Source organism: Nannospalax galili, unplaced genomic scaffold (assembly GCF_000622305.1).
Source record: "Nannospalax galili isolate Female #2095 unplaced genomic scaffold, S.galili_v1.0 scaffold237, whole genome shotgun sequence".
Classification (NCBI taxonomy): domain Eukaryota; kingdom Metazoa; phylum Chordata; class Mammalia; order Rodentia; family Spalacidae; genus Nannospalax; species Nannospalax galili.
In genome coordinates this window covers 1,501,073-1,523,137 of record NW_008339924.1, presented here as the reverse complement: position 1 = coordinate 1,523,137, position 22,065 = coordinate 1,501,073, and the positions used below count along the sequence as shown (strand labels likewise).

At 48.2% G+C, this 22,065-nt stretch overlaps 1 protein-coding gene across 5 annotated transcripts in view; it reads left to right on the top strand.

The window, feature by feature from the left end:
- The first annotated feature begins 10,096 nt into the window (after nt 1–10,096).
- Dennd6b (DENN domain containing 6B) overlaps nt 10,097–22,065 on the top strand; it is a 15,190-nt gene continuing 3,221 nt past the window's right edge. Inside the window, exons 1-12 of one of the 5 annotated variants that reach the window (XM_029564347.1) lie at nt 10,745–10,873; nt 11,260–11,371; nt 18,192–18,230; nt 18,305–18,347; nt 18,865–18,977; nt 19,557–19,637; nt 20,230–20,335; nt 20,453–20,532; nt 20,621–20,683; nt 20,931–20,986; nt 21,621–21,743; nt 21,823–21,918. In XM_029564347.1, the coding sequence (XP_029420207.1) occupies nt 18,897–18,977; nt 19,557–19,637; nt 20,230–20,335; nt 20,453–20,532; nt 20,621–20,683; nt 20,931–20,986; nt 21,621–21,743; nt 21,823–21,918 (686 nt within the window). In that variant the 5' untranslated portion in view covers nt 10,745–10,873; nt 11,260–11,371; nt 18,192–18,230; nt 18,305–18,347; nt 18,865–18,896. Of the gene's footprint in view, nt 10,874–11,259; nt 11,372–18,191; nt 18,231–18,304; nt 18,348–18,864; nt 18,978–19,556; nt 19,638–20,229; nt 20,336–20,452; nt 20,533–20,620; nt 20,684–20,930; nt 20,987–21,620; nt 21,744–21,822; nt 21,919–22,065 lie in introns of all 5 variants that reach the window. The other 4 variants (XM_008834747.3, XM_008834748.3, XM_017798600.2 and 1 more) reach the window with 4 other exon arrangements.

The window sequence follows — 22,065 nt, the reverse complement described above, 5'->3', positions numbered from 1 at the left end:
GCCAGCGTCGGAGCTACCGGCGGGGTGCGCGCGCAGATCCGGTCTGTGAACCCGGCCCGGAGCCAACTACGCCTTTTTTCCCCCTCCCCAGATGTCGGGTAGTTTATGCACAGTGCTTTTGCACGTCAAATAACACGTCCATCCAACTCAGGTTGGCATGAGCTCAAATTAATCCCTAAACGAGACTGGCTTCCGGTAGCCGTGTGAACCGTGGGAAAATGTTGAAAACAGATATCAAGCAAGTAAAGAATGTAAGTTATGGATTTATAGCCTCTCGGTGGTGTGCGAAAATGCAGCTCGGTGTCTGTACACTCTGGGGACCAAAACTGGAGGATCTCGAGGCTAGCCTCAGCTACATAACAAGACCTTCCCTGTCTGAGCCCTACGAGGTGACACTGCTGAGCTTTGTCAGCAGAGGGCACCAAACAGATATGCCTTGTCTGGAAGAGTTGATTGGAGGCACCTGGCTTCCCGGGGCGCTCACAGGTCTCCAGGATTGCTTTCCCCTGCCCTCCTGGACTGGTTTTCGGAAAAATGTCTTCAGTACCCTAACCTAAAGGGCCAGCTCCCAGCAAGTTCTATAGAGAGTGTCCAGGAAGCACGGTTAAAGTGCCCTGGCCTCTCCGCGGACCAAGGATGCGCTGTCTGGACCAAATGTGTTCACAGCCCCGCCCTACAGAACCCGAAGGTGCTGCAGAATAGGGCTCGAGCCGAGGTATCAGATCCAGGAGGTGACCCGCTCGTCCTTCTGCCGCATGTGGGCCTGTACAACCCCATCCCTGACCTTAACACTGTTTCTGTGCTCAGGCCAGAGTTCCTGGATCAGCAGGAGTTCTGTGCCCCACCCCCCTTTTTGCAGTACTAGGGGTTAAACTCATCGCCTTACACTTGGTAGGCAAGCACTGTACCACTGAGCTACATCTCCGACCCATTAAAGAGTTTGGTTTTTTCTTTGAGCCGGGTTTGTAATTTCAACATTTGGAAGATTGAGGCAGTAGGAACAGTAGTTCAAGATCAGCTCTGACTGCATAGTGAGTTCAAAAGCAACCTGGACTACATGAATCCTTGTCTCAAAATACTTTTTTTTGGACAGAGGGTTTTGGTAAGTTGTCCGGGCTGGCCTTAAACTTATGGCCTACCCTACTCCTTTCCCATTCACACTGCATTCATTAGCAAGCCGGTTCCCTCCACTCTCGTATCTAGTCCACAAGACCAGTTTCTCTGACCTGGCTCAGCCTGGACTGGGGCCCCACTTTTATGGTAGAATTCTTTTTATTTTTAAAAAATATTTTATTTACTATTTTTTATGTATGCATGTAGGTAAGTGCACCCGTGTTGTGCAATGCCCAAGGAGGACAGAAGAAGCTGTCGGATCCCCTGGAACTGGAGTTACAGACAGTTGTTAGCTGCCATGTGGGATGCTAGGATTCAAACCTGGGTCTTCTGCAAGAACAGTCAGTGTTCTTAACCACTGAGCCATCTCTCCAGCCCTATCATAGAGATCTTACTATGGGCCATTCAGCATAGCATTCAAAGGGATCAAGTTAAAATAGATCAGATCACATCTCTGACCTCAGGGCTTGCTGCCTCACTCAAGATGAAAGCAAGAATCTTTGCTGTTGCCCACAAAGCTATTTGTGGTCTGATCTCACTTCATCTACTCATTTTATTTGGCTTCAGTCATGATAACCTCCTGCCCCCAGGGCCAATTGCTCACACTGTCCCTGTATCCTTTCAGGCACCTCCCCTGGTTACTGCTATGCTTGCTGGCTTGCCTCATAGATCTTTATGCATTGCCTCCTCAGTGAGGGGCTCCCTGATTGCACTATGTCAAGCTTGTAGGTTTGCTTCACAGCCCCTTTTCCCACTTGATTTTTCCTCCTTCCCAGAGGGATCACTAGCCACAGTCCAATGATTTAAACAGGGAAAGTTTGGTATAAAAAGAATCAATGCTGGGCGTGGTGGTGCACGCCTTTAGTCCCAGCACTGGGGAGGCAGAGGTAGGTGGATCTCTGTAATTCAAGGCCAGCCTGGTCTACATTGTGAGTTCCAGGACAGCTGGGGCTACAGGGAGACCCTGTCTCAAAAAAGACCAGAAAAAAAAAAAGGATCAATAGGGGCTGGAGAGATGGCTCAGAGGTTAAGAGCACTGATTGCTCCTGCAGATGACCCAGGTTCGATTCCCAGCACCCACATGGCGGCTACAAACCGTCCTTAACTCCAGTTCCAGGGTAATCCGAAGCCCTCTTCTCACCTCTGTGGCATTGCACGACACAGGTGCACTCACATATATTCAGGCAATATACTCATACACATAAAATTTTTAAAAAATAAAAATAAATAAAAAGTATGTAAAAAAGGATCAATAATAGGATTATTATAAAGTAATAAACTATATTCAAGAAAGGAGAAAACTTGGAACACAGTTTCTTCTCCCAAATGGGAGGTCATTCTTTCTTAGAGAGGTGTGTCCACATCCCAGCTGGAGGCAGAGGCATTTCCTGGGCTGTCTGAATAGAACTGACAAGCATGCCCCAGAGCAGAGCTTGGGAAGAAACACACTCTTCAAAGTGCTGGCAGACAAGGCTGGAAACTAAACACTGAGGTGCCTGTGAGCATCACTGGGAATCATCCTTGGAAATGGCAATCAGTGGAAGGCTTACCAAGACCTGGTGAGGGTGAGAACAATGCATCCCCCACCACCACCATGCCAGTGGCAGCCACACAACAGGAGCTAGGTGGAGAATGCATGCAGAAAGCAATACACGCATATACATAAAATAAAAATAATAGATTAAAAAATTAAATATTTTATTTATTTTTATTTTATGTGTATGCATGTTTTGCCTGCATATTGTAAGTGCACTATGTGCATTCAATGACTGTGGACCAGAAGGTATCCAATCTCCTGGTAATGGATGGAGTTATGGATGGTTGTGCCATGTGGTGGTGGGAACTGAACCCGGTCCTCTGCAAGAACAGCCAATGCTTTTAACAACTGAGCCATCTCTGCAGTCCCACACTTACAGGGTCTCCCTGTAGCCCCAGTGGTCCTGGAACTCACTATGTAGACCAGGCTGGCCTTGAACTCACAGAGATCTGCCTGCCTCTGCCTCCCCAGTGCTGGGATTAAAGGCATGCGCCACCACGCCTGGCAACACTTGTACTTTTTATTGTAAGCCTGAGCTTTTAACAGCTGTGCCAACTCTCCAACCCACACCTTGTTTTGTTAAAAAAAAATTTATTTACTTATTTATTTATTTTTATTTTATGTGTATGAGTGTTGTGCCTTTAATTTTTTTTTTTTTTTTTTGTATTTTTGAGATAGGGTCTCTGGGTAGCCCTAGCTGACTGGAACTCGCTATATTATATAGACCAGGCTAGCCTCAAACTCAGAGATCCACCTACCTCTGCCTCTGGAGTGCTGGGATTAAAGGCATGCGCCACGACGCCCAGCACAAGTATTTCTTTTTAAAATTTATTTTTTGGGGTGGAGAGATGGTTCAGTGGTTAAGAACACTGGTTGTTCTTGCAGAAGACCTGGGTTCGAATCCCAGCACCAACATGGCAGCTAACAACTGTCTGTAACTCCAGTTCCAGGGGATCTGACAGCCTCTTCCGTCCCCTATGGGCATTGCACAACACGGGTGCACTTACCTACATGCAGGCAATACACTCATACACATAAAATAAAAATAAAATATTTTTCCAAAATTTATTTTCAGCTGGGTGTGGTGGTGCACGGCTTTAATCCCAGCACTTGGGAGGCAGAGGCAGGTGGATCTTTGTAAGTTCAAAGCCAGCCTGGTCTACATAGTGAATTCCAAGACAGCTGGGGCTACAAGGAGACCCCTATCTCAAAAAAAGACAAAAAAAATTTTATTTTCATTTTATGTGTATGAATGTTTTGCCTGTATATATGTATGTGTACTATGTACATGTCCAGTACCCACAGAGGCCAGAAGAGGGTATCAGATCTCCTCCAACTGGAGTTACAGATGGTTATGAACCACCATGTGGGGGCTGGAAACCAAACCTGGGGCCTCTGCAAGAGCAGCAAGAGCTCTTAACCACTGAGACCAGTCCCTAAAGCAAATATTTCTGACACAAAAGAACCAAAGAGAATGAGTTTTATCACTACAAACACTACAAAATAAAAAAGTATTCACCAGGGGTTGGAGAGATCGCTCAGTGGTTAAGAGCACTGGCTGCTCTTACAGAGGACCTGGGTTCAAATCCTAACACCTATATAGTGGCTAACAACCGTCCATAACTCCAGTTGCAGGGGATCCAATGTCCTCTTCTGACCTCTGTGAGTATTGCATGACATGGGTGCACTTACATACATGCAGGCAATGCACTCATATACATAAAATTAATTTTTTTAATTTAAAAAAATTATTCACCAATAAATAGGGAAAGTAAAGCTGTGACATAAAGCTAGTGCTGCCTCAGCACCACCAGAACAGAACCAGCTGTGGCCTGTCTTACCCTTTCCTCGAGAGCCCTCAAGTTTCAGTGCCAAGACAGACCCAGGCACCAGAATCTCCACAAAGGATAAACACAGGTAGAGCCATACTCGCACATACCATAATCAAATTACTGTGAGTCAAAGACAGGAAAAAAACATGAAAGCAACCAGAGAAACATGACTCACCAACATTAAGGGGAATAATAATAAAGTTTATAGCTGATCTCTCATAAAAGATCATGGGAGCCACAAAAGCAATAAAATAACACTGAGTGTGAAGAAAAATAAAATCTGTCAACTAACAAACTGTGGCCAGCAAAGCTATCCTTCCAAAAAATGAAGGTGACGGACCGGGGTCAATAAAGTGATTGCTGGGCGATCATGAGGACCCGAGTTTGATCGAGAGCACCTATGTAAAAAGCCAGGCAGGGTGGTGTGGACTTGTAATCCAATAACTGAGGAAGCAGAGATAGGAAGATCCCTGGGGGCTCAATAGCCTAACCTAATCAGTGAGCCTAAGTCCCAATGAGAGACTCTGTCTCAAAGAACAGGCAGGCAGCTCCTGAAACAGTCAAGGCTGACCACTGGCCTCTGAATACATACGTACACACACACACACACACACACACACACACACGCACACACACACGTAATTTTAAAATTTTTGATTTTATGTGCTTGAGTGTTTTGCCTGTGTGTATTTAAGTGTACCATGTATGACAATGTCTGAGGAGGCCAGAAGAAGGCGTTAGAGCCCCTGGAACTGGAGTTAAGGACAGTGGTTAGCATGCATATAAATGCTGGGAACCGAGCCCAGGTCCTCTGAAAAAGCAGCTGATGTTCTTCACTGCTAAGCCCAGTCTCCAGCCCCAATACACACATTTTTATTTTTATTTTTTTTTTGAGACAGGGTTTTCCTGTATCCCTGTCTGGCCTGAAACTTACTATGTAGACCAGGCTGATCTTGATCTCACAAAGATCTGCCTGCTTCTGCCTCCCCCAGAGTGCTAGGATTAAAAGCATGTGTCACCATGCCTGGCTACACAGAATTTTTTACAAAACCAGTGCTCTAACCCCTGAGCTATGGAGCCCAGGGTTACACACAATTTTTTTGATGAAGGTGAGCAGGTACACCAAATAGAAAACGCATTGCAATTCACCTATACTGAGTATAGGTGAAGAAAGTGCATAGAACTAGAGAGCATCATACAAACTAAGTAAAAAACACTAAAAGACAAGTGTCATATGCATTCTTTCATATGCAGAAACTTAAAAAAAAAAAAGATGATCTGAAAGTAGAAGAGTGACTATTAGGGACTGGGAAGGGGACCAGGGAGGAGAAGTAGGGGAGGAACATGAATGTGATCCAGGCATGATATACAGCTTTATGGAAATGTCGTGGTGAAACCACTAATTTGCCAGGAGTAGTAGCACACACCTGTAATCTTAACACTTGAGAGATATAAGCAGGAGAATCAGGAGTTCAGGGTCATTCTCAGCTACATAGCTAGATAAAGGCCAGACTGAGCTACATGAGACCCTGTTTCAAGGGAAAAAGCCCATTACTTTGTACAATGAATACATGTTAATTAAAAAAAATATATTGTAGTGGCATGGTGGCACACTCCTTTAATCCCAGCTCTTGGAAGGCATTGTTTGAGGCCAGCCAGGTCTACATAGTAAGTTCCAGGCCAGCCAGTGCTACATAATGAGCAATGTCCTGCAATGTCCACAGAGGACAGAAGAGGCTGTCGGATCCCCTGGAACTGGAGATACGGACAGTTGTTAGCTGCCATGTGGGTGCTGGGATTCGAAAATGGCTCTTCTGCAAGAACAGCCAGTGTTCTTAACGGCTGAGCCATCTCTCTAGCCCTCTTTTTACTTTTTTTGAGAAATGATTTCACTAAGTTACCCATGTTGGCCTTGAACTCACTGTGTAGCCCAGGCTTGCCACAAACTTGTAGGCACTCCTCTTGCCTCAGTTTCCTGAATACCTAGGATTACAGACATGAGCTACCAACCTGGATCTGCCTCCTTGGTTTTGTTTTTGTTGTTTGGGTTTTTTTTTTTTTTTTTTTTTTTTTGAGACAGTATCTCCTTGTAGCCCCAGCTGGCCTGGAACTCACTATGTAGACCAGGCTGGCCTTGAACTCACAGAGATCCGCCTGCCTCTGCCTCCCAAGTGCTGGGAGTAAAGGCATGTGCCGTCATGCCTAGTCTCCTTCTCTTGTTTGTTTTTGGTTTTTGTGACAAGTGTCACTATTGTAGCCCTTGCTGGCCTGGCACTCACAGAGATCTGCCTGCCTCTGCTTCTCTGAGTGCAAAATTTGGGCTTTTGACACTCCCTCATAGGAGGGAGTGTGGAGGGTCATTGGAACCTCAACCAAGATTTCAGCTGCTCACTTTTCTATTATATGTAATTCTGCCCAGCTGCACATGGTCTCTTGAGTATAACAACATATAGGGGGTAGGGTAACTGAAGTGGGGGAATTCTGTCTATGGGGCTTTCAGGAGGTCAACACTCAGGGTGATTTTTTCAGTAATGCAGCTGTTTGGGGGCAGCATGCTCCTGTAAATAAACTTAATGGACTCACTGGTTCACCCAGCTTGATGGAATTACTTCTTTAGCCTGTCACTAGTGCTTTATCTGGTGTTAACAGATGTTTGTTCCTGTCTCCCCAGGAAAAGCTGTGCAACACCTATGGAAGATAACATGCTCACATAGTCTAGAAATTAAGACTAAACATCTTTGGAGGATTATTCCTTGGTCTAACATATTGGACATCCCATTTGTATAAAATTTTGGGAAAAATCAGAACTATAGAGACAAGAGCAGATCATTAGTTGCCTGGGTTGAAAGTGTGAGCAAAGATTGAAAACAGGCACAAAATATTTTCTGCAAGGTTGCTATATTTCAGACTTAAGATGTGCATTTTGCCAGGTAGAATGACTCATGCCTATAACCCTGGCATCTAGATGCTGAAGCAGAAAGATCACAAGTCTGAGGCCAGCCTAGGGCTGGTGAGATGGCTCACTGGGTAAGGACCCTTGCCAGCAAGTGTGACAATCTGAGTTCAGTCCTTGAAACCCACATTGAAGAAGGAGAGAACCAATTCCCAAAGTTGTCCTCTGGCCTCCACATGAACATTGACAGGTGCATGTCCCCCCACTAAAAGGAAGGAAGGAGGGAGGGAGGGAGGGAGGAAGGGAAGGAAGGAAGGAAGGAAGGAAGGAAGGAAGGAAGGAAGGAAGGAAGGACATAAAAAGATAAAGGGCCAGTGAGACGGCTTAGCAGGAAGGGCACTTGCCTCCAAGCCTGACAATCTGAGTTAAATCCCCAGAACTTATGTGATGGAAGGAGAGAAGGAACTCCTAAAAGTTGTCCTTTGACCTCCACGTGTCCTTGGCACATACGCATGGGCATGCAAACCCATGCATATACATAGTGCAAAAAATCTGAATATTGGGGTCTGGGCATGGAGACTGACTGAGAAGTCAACAACTTTCTGAAGAGATGGTAATTTATGTGTGAGTGTATTGCCTACATGTATGTGAGTGCACCCATATCGTGCAGTGCCTTTGGACATCAGAAAAAGAGCATTGGATGCCTTGGAACTGTAGTTACAGATGGTTGTTAGCTGCCATGTAGGTGCTGGGAATCAAACCTGGGTTCTCTGCAAGATCAGCCAGTGCTCTTAACCACTGAGCCATTTCTTCAGCCCCAAGATGGTAACTTTTTATAATTTACCAGTGTTTGAATTATACAGGTTTGTTCATTTCTCAAAATTCATTAAATGAGGGGGCTGGAGAGATGGCTCAGTGGTTAAGAACACTGGCTGTTCTTGCAGAAGACTGGGGTTCGAATCCCAACACCCACATGCAGTTTTATGTGTATGTGTGTATTCCCTGCGCGTAGGTCAGTGCACCCGTGTTGTGCGGTGCCCTTGGAGGACAGAAGAGGCTGTCGGATCCCCTGGGACTGGAGTTATGGACAATTGTTAGTTGCCATGTGGGTGCTGGGATTCAAACCCGGGTCTTCTGCAAGAACAACCAGTGCTCTTAACCACTGAGCCATCTCTCCAGCCCCAATAAAATATATTTTTAAAAATTCACTAAATGACTAATTTAAGATTCATATATTTTACCATGTTAATTTTACCTAGAAGGGAAAAAAACCTGAAAACAAAGGATAAACCAATTTATACAATAATTTGTTTGTTTGAGATATGATCTTATTCTGTAGTCTAGGCTGGCTTCAAACTCTTGGGAATCCTCCTGTCTCAGTCTCCCAATGCTGGGATTACAAGCATGAGCCACCACACCTGGCCAATACTATATAGTTCTTTAGATTTAATTACTTTTTTTTTTTTTTTTTTGGTCTTTTTGAGACAGGGTCCCCTGCAGCCCAGCTGGCCTGGAACTCACTGTGTAGACCAGGCAGGTCTTGAACTCACAGAGATCACCTGCCTCTGCCTCCCAAGTGCTTGGGACCACAGGCATGGGCCACCACACCCGGCATATTTACTTACTTTTTATGTATGAGTGTTTTGCCTACATGTATGTAAGTGCAACCATGTGTACAATGCTCACAGAGGTCAGAGGAGGGCATTAGATCTCTTGGAACTGGAGTTACAAACCATTGTTAGCCACCATGTTGGGGCTAGGAACCCAGATCCTTTGCAAAAGCAGCCAGTGCTCTTAATCATTGAGCCAATTCCCCAGTTCCTCCCCAAAACTTTTAGGGACCTTGATTTAGGTCAAACCAGGATCTGTGACTTTGATACAGAAAATAATTTCAAGACTAGCACGTTAGGATGAGGTGGGGTTTCTTTTTTGTTTGTTTTTGAGACAGGCCTCCCTATAGCCTCAGCAGGCCTGGAGCTCGCTATGTGGACCAGGCTGAGCTTGAACTTACAGAGATCCACCTGCCTCTGCTTCCCCAGTGCTAGGATTAAAGGTGTGGGCCACCTCACCCAGCTGGGGTTTATTTTTTTATTAGTGGAAACATCATCTTTTTGATAATTTAAAATTATAAAAGTTCTTGGTGCTGGAGAGATGTCTCAGTGGTCAAGAACACTGACTATTCTTGCAGAAGACCAGGGTTCGAATCCCAGCACCCACAGGGCAGCTAACAACTGTCCGTAACTCCAGCTCCAGGGGATCCGACAGCCTCTTCTGTCCTCCGCAGGCATTGCAGGACATGGGTGCACTTACTAACATGAAGGCATAACACTCATACACATAAAATAAAAATAATAAATATTAAAAAATTATAACAGGCCGGGCGCGGTGGCACACACGCTTTTAATCCCAGCACTCAGGAGGCAGAGGCAGGCAGATGTCTGTGAGTTCAAGGCCAGCCTGGTCTACATAGTGAGTTACAGGACAGCTGGGGCTACAGGGAGACCCGGTCTCAAAAAGACCAAAAACAACAAACTTAAGACATTGAGTTTTTAATTTTCCTTTATTTTAAAATATCTAGTATTTTTATTTTATGTTTGAGTGTACTGCATGGATGTAAGTGCACACGTCATGCAATGCCCATGGAGTTCAGAAGGGGGCATAGGATCCCCTGGAACTAGAGTTACAAACAATTATTAGCCACCATGTGGGTGCTGGGATTCAAACCCGACTTCTTCAAGAACAGCCAGTGCTCTTAACACGTGAGTAATCTCTCCAGTCCCCCCCCCCTTCTTTTTTAAAACATCGAAGTTTTAAAGATTGTTTTTAACTCTACTGGACGGCTCACCAAACTCTGTGGCATGCAATGTGGTGTAGCAAGGACACGCAAAACACACATTAGGTGTTTGCACCCTTGGTCCCAGGCAATCTTCCTAACGCGGTCCAGAGAAGCCAGAACCTTAGACACCCTGTGTAGACGCCACAGCGCGCCCAGAGTCCCTCGGATCCCTAAGTCCTGCCGGGAGCTGGGGAACCGCCTCATTCTCCCTCAGACGCAATCCAGAGCGGCCTTCCACAGCCAGACCCCACCCCTCGGCCACTTCTCGGAAGCGTCCCCGGTGAGCTCCGGCCGCTCTAGGCGGCTGGGGCGCTTCTCTCACGTGGCCTCCGCAACACCCCGGGGCGGGCGCTCCTCCAGCGCCAGGGGGCGCGAGCGGCGAAGGGGCCCTGCTGGCCCGCGGTAGTCGCTCGACTGCTCCCGCCGTGGGCCTGGCGAGCGCCGGCGTTTTCCAGCCACGCGCGGTCGCTCCAGGTGCCGCCGAGATGGAGGGCCCGTTGGATGCCGGGCCTCGGCGGGCGAGCGCTGCAGTCAGCACGGCCGGGTCCACGTCTTCGGGCCGCGAAGCGCGGGCTACTGCAATGCCCTGGGCGCGCTTCTCGGCCTGGCTGGAGTGCGTGTGCGTGGTCACCTTCGATCTGGAGCTAGGCCAGGCGCTGGAGGTGAGCAGACACAGGCGGGCCGACCCCAGCTCAGCTTCCACGCCTCCCCTTCTGCGACCTGGACCTCCTCCGACGCCCCTCCCCTCCGGACGCCCCTCCTCCCCCCATGCCCCTCCCTCGCGCGCGCGGCTCCCTCACCAGCCCTCCCCGTCCCCTGCTTCTCATCTCCCCTCCTGTCCCCAGCACCGCGCCGCTTCCCTATCCCGCTGGCCTTCCGCCCACGAAGCTGGTCCCATTGCGTCGCCTGTAGCGTTCCTGCTTGGTCTAGGGGACTTCTTAGGCGCCCCCCCAATACTTTGTATGCTCAGGCTGACCCTTCACCCACTTCCTCCCTCCGAATAGCGACTTAGTGACCTCATCCTTCCTGTGCTTGCTCTTCCTTACAGCTCCTGGAGTGCTCCTCTGGCAAAGGAAGGAAAGATTAGTGGGTGCTGAGGCCTTATTGCTATCTAGCACGGTACCCTCTGCAACATCTCCCGCAGACCTTTCCCCACGGAGGTATCCTCTGGCCAGAGGCCCAGGGTCTTCCTCCTTTCACTCTGTATCCCTTGCCTGGACAAGACTGTTCTTGGCAACGAGGATCTCTACCCCATTGTGTCTACTGCAGTCACAATGTCACCCCCTGCTAAAAATCCCACATATTTAAATATTTGTGTTTCTCCTGCTTAAAATCCTGTAGCACTTCTCTTTCATTTAGAATCGGATCTAGAACCTGTGAGGCCCTATTAGGCCCCTCTGTTTTAAGCTATTCTCAACCTTTGGCATCTGGTCACCAGCTGTGTGCAGCTGGGGCTGGGCTTACGCCTTTGATGTGGTCTTCCTGTGACCTGCAAGCCTCTACGCTACCCACCCACTCACCCACCCATCCATCCGTCCACACCCACACATATAAAGGGTAGCAGCTTCTCTTTCTCTAGGTATAAATGAAAATATCAGCCAGGTGAAGTGGTGCATATTTTACCCCAGCATTGGGGGGTGGGGGATTCATGAATTTGAGGTCAGTATGGGTTATATAGTGAGTTCCAGGCCAGCATGAATTACAGAGTGAAACCCTGTCTCAAAAGGGGGTGGGAGTGAGAAAATGTTACAGGCCAGTGAGGCCTTTGGCAGACCCAGTCAAGACAATTTCTGTGTTTTAAAGGACCCTGACCATAAACAGGGAGTGGGGGTGGGGTGAGGGGGTGTCTAGCACAGGGGATGGTCACTGCAGATGAAGGCGTAGGGAGGCAGACAACACTACACTGTCAGAGAAACTTGTGAGAGCCAGAGAGGTTGTGGGCATGCCTGAAATAAGGCTGAACAGCCACTCTTAGAATAGCTAGCATAGCATGCCCCTGTGGTTAGGAGATGCTGAGGCCCTGATCTCTGAGAGAACAGAAAAGTGTTAATTCTTAGGAAGAACTCCAAGGCTTCTTAGAGACTTCATCCTTCTACACATTATCCTTGCCAGGTACACTATTGCAAGGTAGCACTTGACAAGGGTAAGGTGATTTGCCCTGGGTTGCAAAGCCCTACTTTCTGTTGTCTAAATTGTTTCCCATAAAATTACAGCCAAAGAGACCTTTCCTCCACGCCGTCTCATATCTTGTCTAAAACATAACCATCCAGAAAATTAATTCTAAACAAGTACTGACGTGTTTATTTTGTTGTATTTTTATTGTTTGTTTGAGACAGGGTCTCCCTGTAACCCCAGATGGCCTGGAACTTCTCCATGTAGACCAGGCTAATCTCAAACTCACAGAGATCTGCCTGAGTCTGCCTCCAGAGTGCTGGGGTTAAAGGTAGGCACCACCATGCCTATATCTTGCTTTGTTTGTTTGTCTTTGTTTTTTTTTTTTTTTAATTTTTCTTTTTGTCTTTTTGAGGCAGGATCTCTCTGTAGCCACAGCTGGCCTGGAACTCACTATGGAGACCAGGCTGGCCTCAGTCTCACAGAGATCTACCTGCCTCTACCTCCTGAGTGCTGGCACTAAAGGCATGTGCCACCATACTAGGCTTTTTTTTTCTTTCCCCCTAAGGATTTATTTATTTATTATATTTTATTTGTGTGTGTGTGTGTGTACAAGTGTATTGTCTGCATGTATGTGAGTGTACCCATGTCGTGCAATGCCTTGGAGGTCAGAAGAGGGCATCATATTCCCCTGGAACTGGAATTAAGGGTGGTTCTTAGCCGCCATGTGGGTACGGGGAATTGAACCCAGGTCCTCTGCAAGTGTGTGTGTGTGTGTGTGTGTGTGTGTGTGTGTGCACGTGTACATCTGTGTATGTCTGTGTGTATACTACTTGTGTGCAGGTACTAGAGGGGGCCAGAAGAGGGTGTCGGATTCCCTGGAGCTAGAATTACAGGGGATTGTAAGCCACCTTATGTGGGTGTTGAGGACCAAATATGGGTCACCTGGAAGAGTAGCTAGTGCTCTTAACCACTAAGTCATTTCTCCAACCCATGTTTTGGGGGTTGTTTTGTTTTGTTTTTGTTGTTGTTCTTTTTTGAGACAGGGTCTCCCTGTAGCCCCAGCTGTCCTAGAACTCAACTATGTAGACCAGGCTGGCCTTGAACTCAGAGATCTGCCTACCTCTGCCTTCCAAGTGCTGGGATTAAAGGTGTGCGCCACCACACCTGGCTCCGTTTTGTTTTTTATGAAAGGTTTCACATAGCCCAAACTGACCTCAAACGTATTATGTACGTTTGAGGGAAGGATAACCTTGAACTTCTGATCCTGTGATTCCTGCCTCCCAAGTACTGGGAGTGCCATCACACTCAGTTTATGGGGTGCTGGAGATGTAACCCAGGGCTTTGTGCAGTGCATGCTACGGAAGCACTTGGCTAGCTACAACCCCAACTTATTTTTATTTTTATTTTTATTTTTGATTTTGAGATAGGGTCTTGCTATATAGCCTTGGTTGGCCTGGAACTCACTAGTATGCTAGGCTGTTCTTGAGCTTGTAGCAGTCCTCCTGTCTCTGGCTCTCAAGTGTTGGTGTTACAGACATACATCATTATGGCTGACCTGGAAGTACTATTAAGGGCTCCTGTCCTTAATATGCACTTGGGCTCCTGAGCTTTTGCTGAGGCTATACAGTGGGCAGTGGGTTTTGGAGTGCAGCTGGCTGAGTATTGGAGACCCAGGGCCACCTCCAAAATGTTCCATAGCCGTAACGTGCATCTCTGCCAGTCACTGAATGTGTGTAGAAACCTCGCAGTGAGTCCATGGGGGGACTCATGCACATGACCATCAGATTTGCCTCTTGCCTTGCCTTCTCACCCTAGAACTATCAGGGAAGTACAGGGTCCTGTACTCATTCACAGTTCAGCCTGGCTGAGCATCATGAAGCCCAGAATTGAGTGTGGTACAGGGATATGGAAGGAAGTCACAGGCTATGTCCTGGAGATTCAAACAGGCTCAGCTAAGTCCTGAAGGAGGCAGCGAGACTAGAAAGGGCCCATTTCAGGTGACCTCCTCCCTCAAAAAGCTAACATAAGTCAAAGCAAGGAATGATCTGTTGATTCATTTATCAATAAACCAAGTTCTGAGCAGCCATCACCAGTGAGACCCTACTGTGCTCACGCCCATAAAAGTAACTGGGAACATGAGCTCTTGCCCTTGCCCTGTAGGAGTTCACCTCTGCCCAAAACAGGGTAAGTAGTTTGAACCTGTAGTACTTGCAGAATCTTTAGCACCCCTATGCAGATGGCTGCACTGGAACCTACATGCAAGGCAATACATCTAGCTTTAAAGGGAAATGGGCAGGGGTGTGTGTGTGTGTGTGTGCACGCGCCTGGTACATGCAGGTCTACTGAAGGGCCTGGCTCTGCCATCTCAGCCCTTGAAAACTCACTTCAATATTCCAGCTCACCTGAAGGCCTCCGGGGTGTCCTGTGGCCAGTGTGCCCAAAGAGCTCCTACTAGTGTCCACACCCTCCCAGGCAGCAGCTCCTACAAGCTCAGTGCCCCTTTATAGTCTTAAAACTGAGGACTCCAGAGACCCTTTTTTTTTTTTTTTTTTTTAAATGTGTATACCTTAAACCTGCTCAAGTTTATGTGCACCTTGTGCATACAGGAGCTTGAAGTGGCCAGAGTGGGTGTCAGATCCTCCTGGAACTGGAGTTGCAGGTAGTTCCTAGTTGCCGTGTGTATACTGGGAACCAAACCCTGGTCCTCTACAAGAGCAGGGAAAAATGAGTGAAAAAGAGAGATCATTCGACAGTTTCACAAATCTATTTAATGACTGACTGAACAGAAGATAGCTGTGTCTTTACATTAGCTCCTGTAGCCAGTCTAGCCTTTGTAAACTGCATGTATCCTATGAAAAAGCAGGAGTGAAGAAAGCCCTACCTCATGAGAATAGCTTTGGTTGCACATTGTGAGAACCTCTGCCTACATTTACCTTCTCCAAGCCAATTTTACCAGGTCTCTTAGTGAGAGCTGAGTGACCTCTATAGGCTAGGTGACCTTGGTAATCTTGCACAGGGCAAAACCTGACTTTGGAGAACTCTCGCTTTGAGGGTTTACTCTATTTGCCCTCTCTTTGGTGTGATCTATCCTGGCTCTTACTCAGCACTGAGCTCTATGCTTATGTGGGATCTGGAGTCACTTCTGAAAAGGAAGTGCTAGCCCACAAACTTGAGTTTCCCTGATCATGGAGTTCAGAGCTTGAAGTAGTTTTTCATCGTTTATTTATTTATTTATTTTTTATTTTTTATTTTTTTTATTTTTTTTGAGACAGGGTTTCCCTGTAGCCCAACTGTCCTGGAACTCACTATGTAGACCAGGCTGGCCTCACAGAGATCCGCTTGTCTCTGTGTCCTGAGTGATGGGACTAAATAAAGGCATGAATCACCATGCCCAGCCGATTTGTTTGTTTGTTTGTTTGTTTTTTGGTCTTTCTGAGACAGGGTCTCCCTGTAGCCCCAGCTGTCCTGGAACTCACTATGTAGACTAGGCTGGCCTTGAACTCACAGAGATCCGCCTGCCTCTGCCTCCCAAGTGCTAGGATTAAAGGCGTGTGCTACCACGCCCGGCTGTTTTGTTTTTTTTGAGACAAGGTTTCATTATATAGTCCTGGCTGGACTGGCTTCAAACTCACAGAAATCCACCTACCTCTGCCTCTTGAATGCTGGGATTAAGGGCATGCACCATCACGCTTGGCTGAGGTAGCTTCTTTTGATGGTGCAGGACTCCTCTTGCCATCCTACCAGGTATAGACACCTGACCTGGGGAAAGGCCCATCGTGCCCCTGACTTAGCAACCAGGTACCTGCCCTTCCTTGACGCTCCTCAGTGCAGACACAGGGTTAGCCTGTGTGGTCTTGTGATCCCCTGGCACTATTTTGAGGCTTCTCAGTAGGTCAAGCCTTACTGACAAATCCCCCTTGACTTTGTTCTATCTCCTGATTCCCTCCCTTGGTACAAGCATAGCTTGACTATGTTCCCCTCAGAGGTTAACCTGCTATGTTAGTCACATTGTTCCATAGAGAACCAATAGGTTGGATAGATGGGTGGGTAGATGAGAGAAGATTTATTAAAGAAATTGTCTTATATGATTATGGGGGCCAAGTCCCATAAGAGGCTGACTGTAACTGGAGACCCTGGAAATCTGGTAGCATGACTCAGTCCAAGTCTGAAGACTGAAGAACCAGGAGAGCTGTGATGTATCTCTCAGCCCCAGGTAGAAGGCGTGAGACAGAAACCTAGGTGGAGGTGATTGGTGATATTCAAGAGCAGGAGAAAATATGTCCTAACTCTAGGAAGAGACAGAGAAAATTGCCTTTGCTTTTTTGGTTCTACTTGGGCTCCAGCCAACTGGAGGATGCTTCTCCACATTGAGAAGCAGAAGCAGGAAGAGGATGGCTGCAAGATTGAGGTCAATCTACAAACCTAGGCCAAACAAGGACAAAAGCAGTGCTGTTTCTGCAAGGTGGGCTGTTTCCAGCCACTTCACCTTTTGTGAGGGCTCAGCACACTTCAGAAGCCTTGTTTCAGCCTGGAGGACCCTCAGCATTAGATACTGGGCAAACAGAAAGGAAACTGCCTACAAAGGCCTGTAGCAGGTTCCAGACACACATGCTTTCTAGGAGAGGCAGCACAAGAGAGACCAAGGGGCCAGTAGTAACCTTTTAAAAAATATATTTATTTATTTATTATTTAATTATTTAATTTGATCTTTTTGAGACAGGTCTCCCTGTAGTCCCAACTGACCTGGAACTCGCTAGGTATACCAGACTGGCCTCAAACTCACAGAAATTTTCCTGCTTCTGCCTTCCAAGTACTGGGACTAAAGCATGTGCCACCAAGCTCTGTGGTTATTTTTTATTTTTAATGTGTATGAGTGTATTGCCTGTGTGTAGGTAGGTACACCCGTGTCATGCAATGCCTACAGAGGTCAGAAGAGGGCATCGGATCCCCTGGAACTGGAGTTACCTATGGTTGTTAGTCACTATATGGGTGATAGGAATTGAACCTGGCTCCTCTGCAAGAGCAGCCAGTACCCTTAACCGCTGAGCCATCTCTCCAGCCCCACCAATAACCTTTTTAACATCTAACAGAGAAATCCATTCTGGCTACTTACCAGTGCAGTGAGCTACTGGACCTCAGCTCCAAGTTGTGTCTACCCATATTGCTGCCTCTTCCAGAGCATGGCTGGTCTCTAAACATTGAGAGCTATTATTTAGCACCTGTGTTTCACAGACTGTCCACTCCAAGGGAGAATAGGATATATCCCTGGGTGGCAAGCAGGTGAAGATAAAAGAACAGGGACAGATAAAGAGAGCCTCACAGGGAATGGCCATCATGGGATAGAGTCACTGTGGAGGCAGGTGACATCTGCACAAAAATGTGATTTCCCAGCCTTGGGAGAGGTATAAAGGAGATGAAGGATTAGCCAGGTGGTCCTTGTGGCTATTCTAGGCAAATGGGCTCTGAACCCACTCTTCTGAGGTTGTGGAGACTGGACAGTCTAGATGGGAAGTGTTAAGGTTTGGCCAGGAGGATAGATGTGAAAGGGGTTGGGAAGCTCACCCATTTATGCTGGCCTTGTGCTGAAAGGCCTATGAAGTGGTAATTGAGAAGCCTTGGACTGAAAGGGTGATACACTAGGACTGGAGGTCAGGGAAAGAAGGAATCAAGGAGAAGGAGGGTCTAGTTCAGAGAAGACAGATGCAGGGAAGAAAAAGGAAAGCCAGGGAGTGATCCAGAAGGAGAGGCTGCTCTAGCAGGCACATGCTATGGCCCCTGCCTAGGCATATCACCCCAACTGACTTTAGAGGAAGTTATTACCTGAGGCAGATGCAGTGTCACCAAGTGCTCTGTCTTCTCCTGCAGCTAGTCTACCCAAGTGATTTCCGGCTCACAGACAAGGAGGTAGGTCCTGGCCTTCTTGGGAGTGGATGTCCCTAAGAGTGAGCCAGCCCTCACTGGGCTCTTATGTGTTTCAGAAAAGCAGCATCTGCTACCTGTCCTTTCCAGACTCCCACTCAGGTAGGTGACTCCAAACTTCCTAACTAAACTTTGGCTCTGGGACTAGGAGGTAATGGGCAAAAAGGGCAATGGGGCCCATGCCAGTGACATCTAGGCTGCCAGCAGTGCACAGTGTACTGTAAGAGTGGGGCCCTTACCAGAGCCGAAGTTCCAGAAGGGTACTCGGATTCTGTAGAGTCCCATGGATAGCCATATCTCTAGGCAGTCTGGTCTCTTTCACCCCATCACAGCAACCACCAGGCAACCATTTTGTAGTGACTGTTCTCCTGTCCTAGACAGGTTGAGCCAGGCTCCCACAGGGAAACTGAAGGTGGTTCTTTGTGTTGACCTAAGACCTTTAGGGCATCAAGATAAGAGTCCATTGGAAAACAGATCCTCAACCCAGTTTTCCCCCAAATGCGCATTAGTGCTAATATAGGTCATCCCAGCAGTGCCTCTGTACCATGGTCCCCACCTCTGACAGTGATGGGAGAGGCTCCCAGCCCTGACATGTGTGATGGGGCTGCCCCCTTCTCAGGCTGCCTTGGGGATACTCAGTTCAGTTTCCGTATGCGTCAGTGTGGAGGACAGAGGAGCCCCTGGCATGCCGATGACAGGCCTTACAACAGCAAGGCCCCCTTGGCACTGCAGGTGAGTAGTGGGCTGCGTCTCTGACTTCTTTCCGCTTCCCTGGGCTCCTGGCTGGTATGAGCAGCCCCTTTCAAACCCTTGGACCCTGTGTGACAGAAATGCTGGCCAGTCCCATTCTATGAGGGTAATAAGTGCTGAAAACCCTGCTAGTCCTAAACTAGGAGTCTCCTGGGAGTAGGCCAGGTCTTCTAGGGCTTTCTAAGATCACTGCAGTTCATTCTATGCATCCTGTCTCCCTAGCTGGGCACCTGTATAGTTAAATAAGCTGTGATGTGACTCAATGAGCAGAAGCCTTCAGGGCCTTTCAGGTCTCAGGACTCTTGGGGCATCCCCTCTCACATTAGCTGAGCCCTTGCTCTATCAGCAGATGTTCTCTAGGCTGGTATTGCTTACTTTCTGAACCAAGAAATTCCAGGCCCAACCCTATAGGCAGAGGACAAGTCCTAGACTCAGGAGCAGTGGCTCTTGGATCTCCCATATCCCTAGACTTCCTTAACAGCCTCTGCTTGTTGTCATCCCTGGCCCTGGACCTAGCTGAATGGCCTGGGTAGGGCATGGCTAACACTACACTCCTTACAGAGGGAGCCAGCACACTACTTGGGCTATGTGTACTTCAGACAGGTGAAGGACAGCTCTGTGAAGAGGGGCTACTTCCAGAAGGTGAGCTACCCTCCACTGTGAGGTAGTGCTGTGGAGGGATAGGGACTGATGGACAGCAAAGGGACAACTTGTGAAGAGTGCTGCACCTCCAGGAATACCCACCCTTCTACAGCCCACCTATGTAGCAGGACCAAGGAGGAGCCACCAACCACTGGGCCCAGTGCTCCTTGCAGTCCCTACCTTGCCTAGCATGGCACCTGGGCCTTTTTGTCCCTAGGCCTAAAATGTCCCTTCTCCCTACATCATCACACTGTCAGGGTTAGAACAACTTCAATTTTGATCTCAGACACTAAAGGTGTAAGTTGCTTGATTTCTGAGGAGATAGTTTCAGAAATCTTGGCTAGCTCACATTTCCCTCTGAAGGCCCCAGGTCCAGCCCTACCCTGCTACCCTCTAGGGCAGGATACAGTCATCATGCTTTCTCTTGTCTAATCACGACACATGAGTTAGGCTGTTCTGTGACAGCTGTCCTAAAGGGTTGAGATGCGTTGCCCTGGCTGGGAAAGCACGGCTTTACGGTTGACATGACTCCTGAATTACTAGAATGATGTCTGGAGCTGAATGCCCTCTGACTGGCCCTGTATCACCACAGTCTTTGGTGCTGGTGTCCCGCCTGCCCTTTGTCCGACTGTTCCAGTCACTGCTAAGCCTGATTGCCCCTGAGTACTTTGAGAAGCTGGCACCCTGCTTGGAAGCAGGTGAGTGGCTTTCAGACATGGCCAATGTGGTCTCGTCTCAGCTGTAGCCTCTCATAGGCCTCAGCAGTAAACATCCCCTTGGGGAGGGCTCCTGACATTGGCCATCTATGTCCACAGTTTGTAATGAGATTGACCAGTGGCCAGCCCCTGTGCCTGGGCAGACCCTGAACCTACCTATCATGGGAATCGTCATTCAGGTGAGGGCCAGCTGAGAAGTAAGCACTGCTGGTGCTGTTGGGTGGAGACACCCTACTTCCCTCTGGCTGCTGTTGCCTTCCTCCCCAGGTGCACATTCCATCCAGGGTGGACAAGCTGGAATCCAGTCCTCCAAAGCAGTATGACCAAGAGGTGCGGGGTGGGATGGAGGAAACTGGGCTTTGCCTAAGCCCTGTTCCTGAGCAGGGTGGTATCTCCTCTGCCTCACCAGCCCACCCTGCAGGGTGGCCAAACCTAGGCAAAGCCATGATGATACCCAGCATGTTTCAGTACAGGGCCTGTGCTAGAGGGAGGAGAATGGCATGGGACAGGGGCTACAAGTCTATCATCCAATACAGCCTTCACCTTGGCCACAATCCACCTTCCCTTCACCTCTTAGAACCTGCTGCCAGCCCCAGTGGTCCTCACTAGTGTCCATGAACTGGATCTGTTCAGGTAAGCCCTAAAAGGTGCTGTAGGCTGCTTTGTGGGAGCCCACCCACATTTACATACATGCAAATATGTATGCCATACAGGCCAGCACTGTCAAGGAAGAGGCAGGGCTGCTCATCTGAGTGATTCTTGAGACATTCATACAGCAAAGGAAACCTGTGCTCAAGTCTGTGACCTAGAGGAAATGGGCACATTGAGTAGTAAGGTTCTAGAAGATAGGTTCCCAGAGAGGTTGTCAGAAGAATTTGCTGCCTGAGGCTGCCCCTCTGTGCCTTTCTAGGTGTCTTCAAGGGAGCCTGAACTTTGAGACTGTCTTGTCCCAGCAGGAGCCAGGGCTTTAGCCTGGAGGCGTAGGAGGCATAAGACTGCAAGGCTCTAGCCAGGCAGTCCCTTTTGGGGCTTTGGGGCTGCAGTAGGACTGCAGCCCCTTCACAGGCAGTGTCCAGTCAGGTCTCCTAAGCCATACCTAGCTCAGGTAGGCTGTCAGAACATGGGGTGGCTCTGGAGACCTGAGACACCTCTTAGACCTTCAAACAACATTATCACTGTCTTTGGGAGGGGCAGTGCCCTGTGCTCACTAAAGTATCTGCATAACAGAGCGCTGCCTGACCTCCCAAACTGCCCTATCCTGCACCAGGTGCTTCCGGCCTGTGCTGACCCATGTGCAGACACTGTGGGAGCTCATGCTCCTCGGGGAGCCACTAGTGGTTCTGGCACCTTCACCTGACATGTCTTCAGAGCTGGTGCTAGCCCTGACTAGGTAAACACCTTGCCCACCAGATCATTGTGGCTGTGCTTATTTTTCTCTACCTCACATACTCCCTGTCTCACCCCCACAGCTGCCTACAGCCCCTCAAGTTCTGCTGTGACTTCCGCCCCTACTTCACCATTCATGACAGTGAGTTCAAGGAGCTCACAACTCGCACACAAGCTCCGTAAGTGCATGTCCTCCCTTCCTGTTCCCACACCACATCCCCTGGGCATTTCTCTGCCTCTTCTCTCTCTCTCTCTCTCTCTCTCTCTCTCTCTCTCTCTCTCGCCTGCTGCTCTGTAGTTAGCAGGGAGAGCAGACTCCCTCAGGA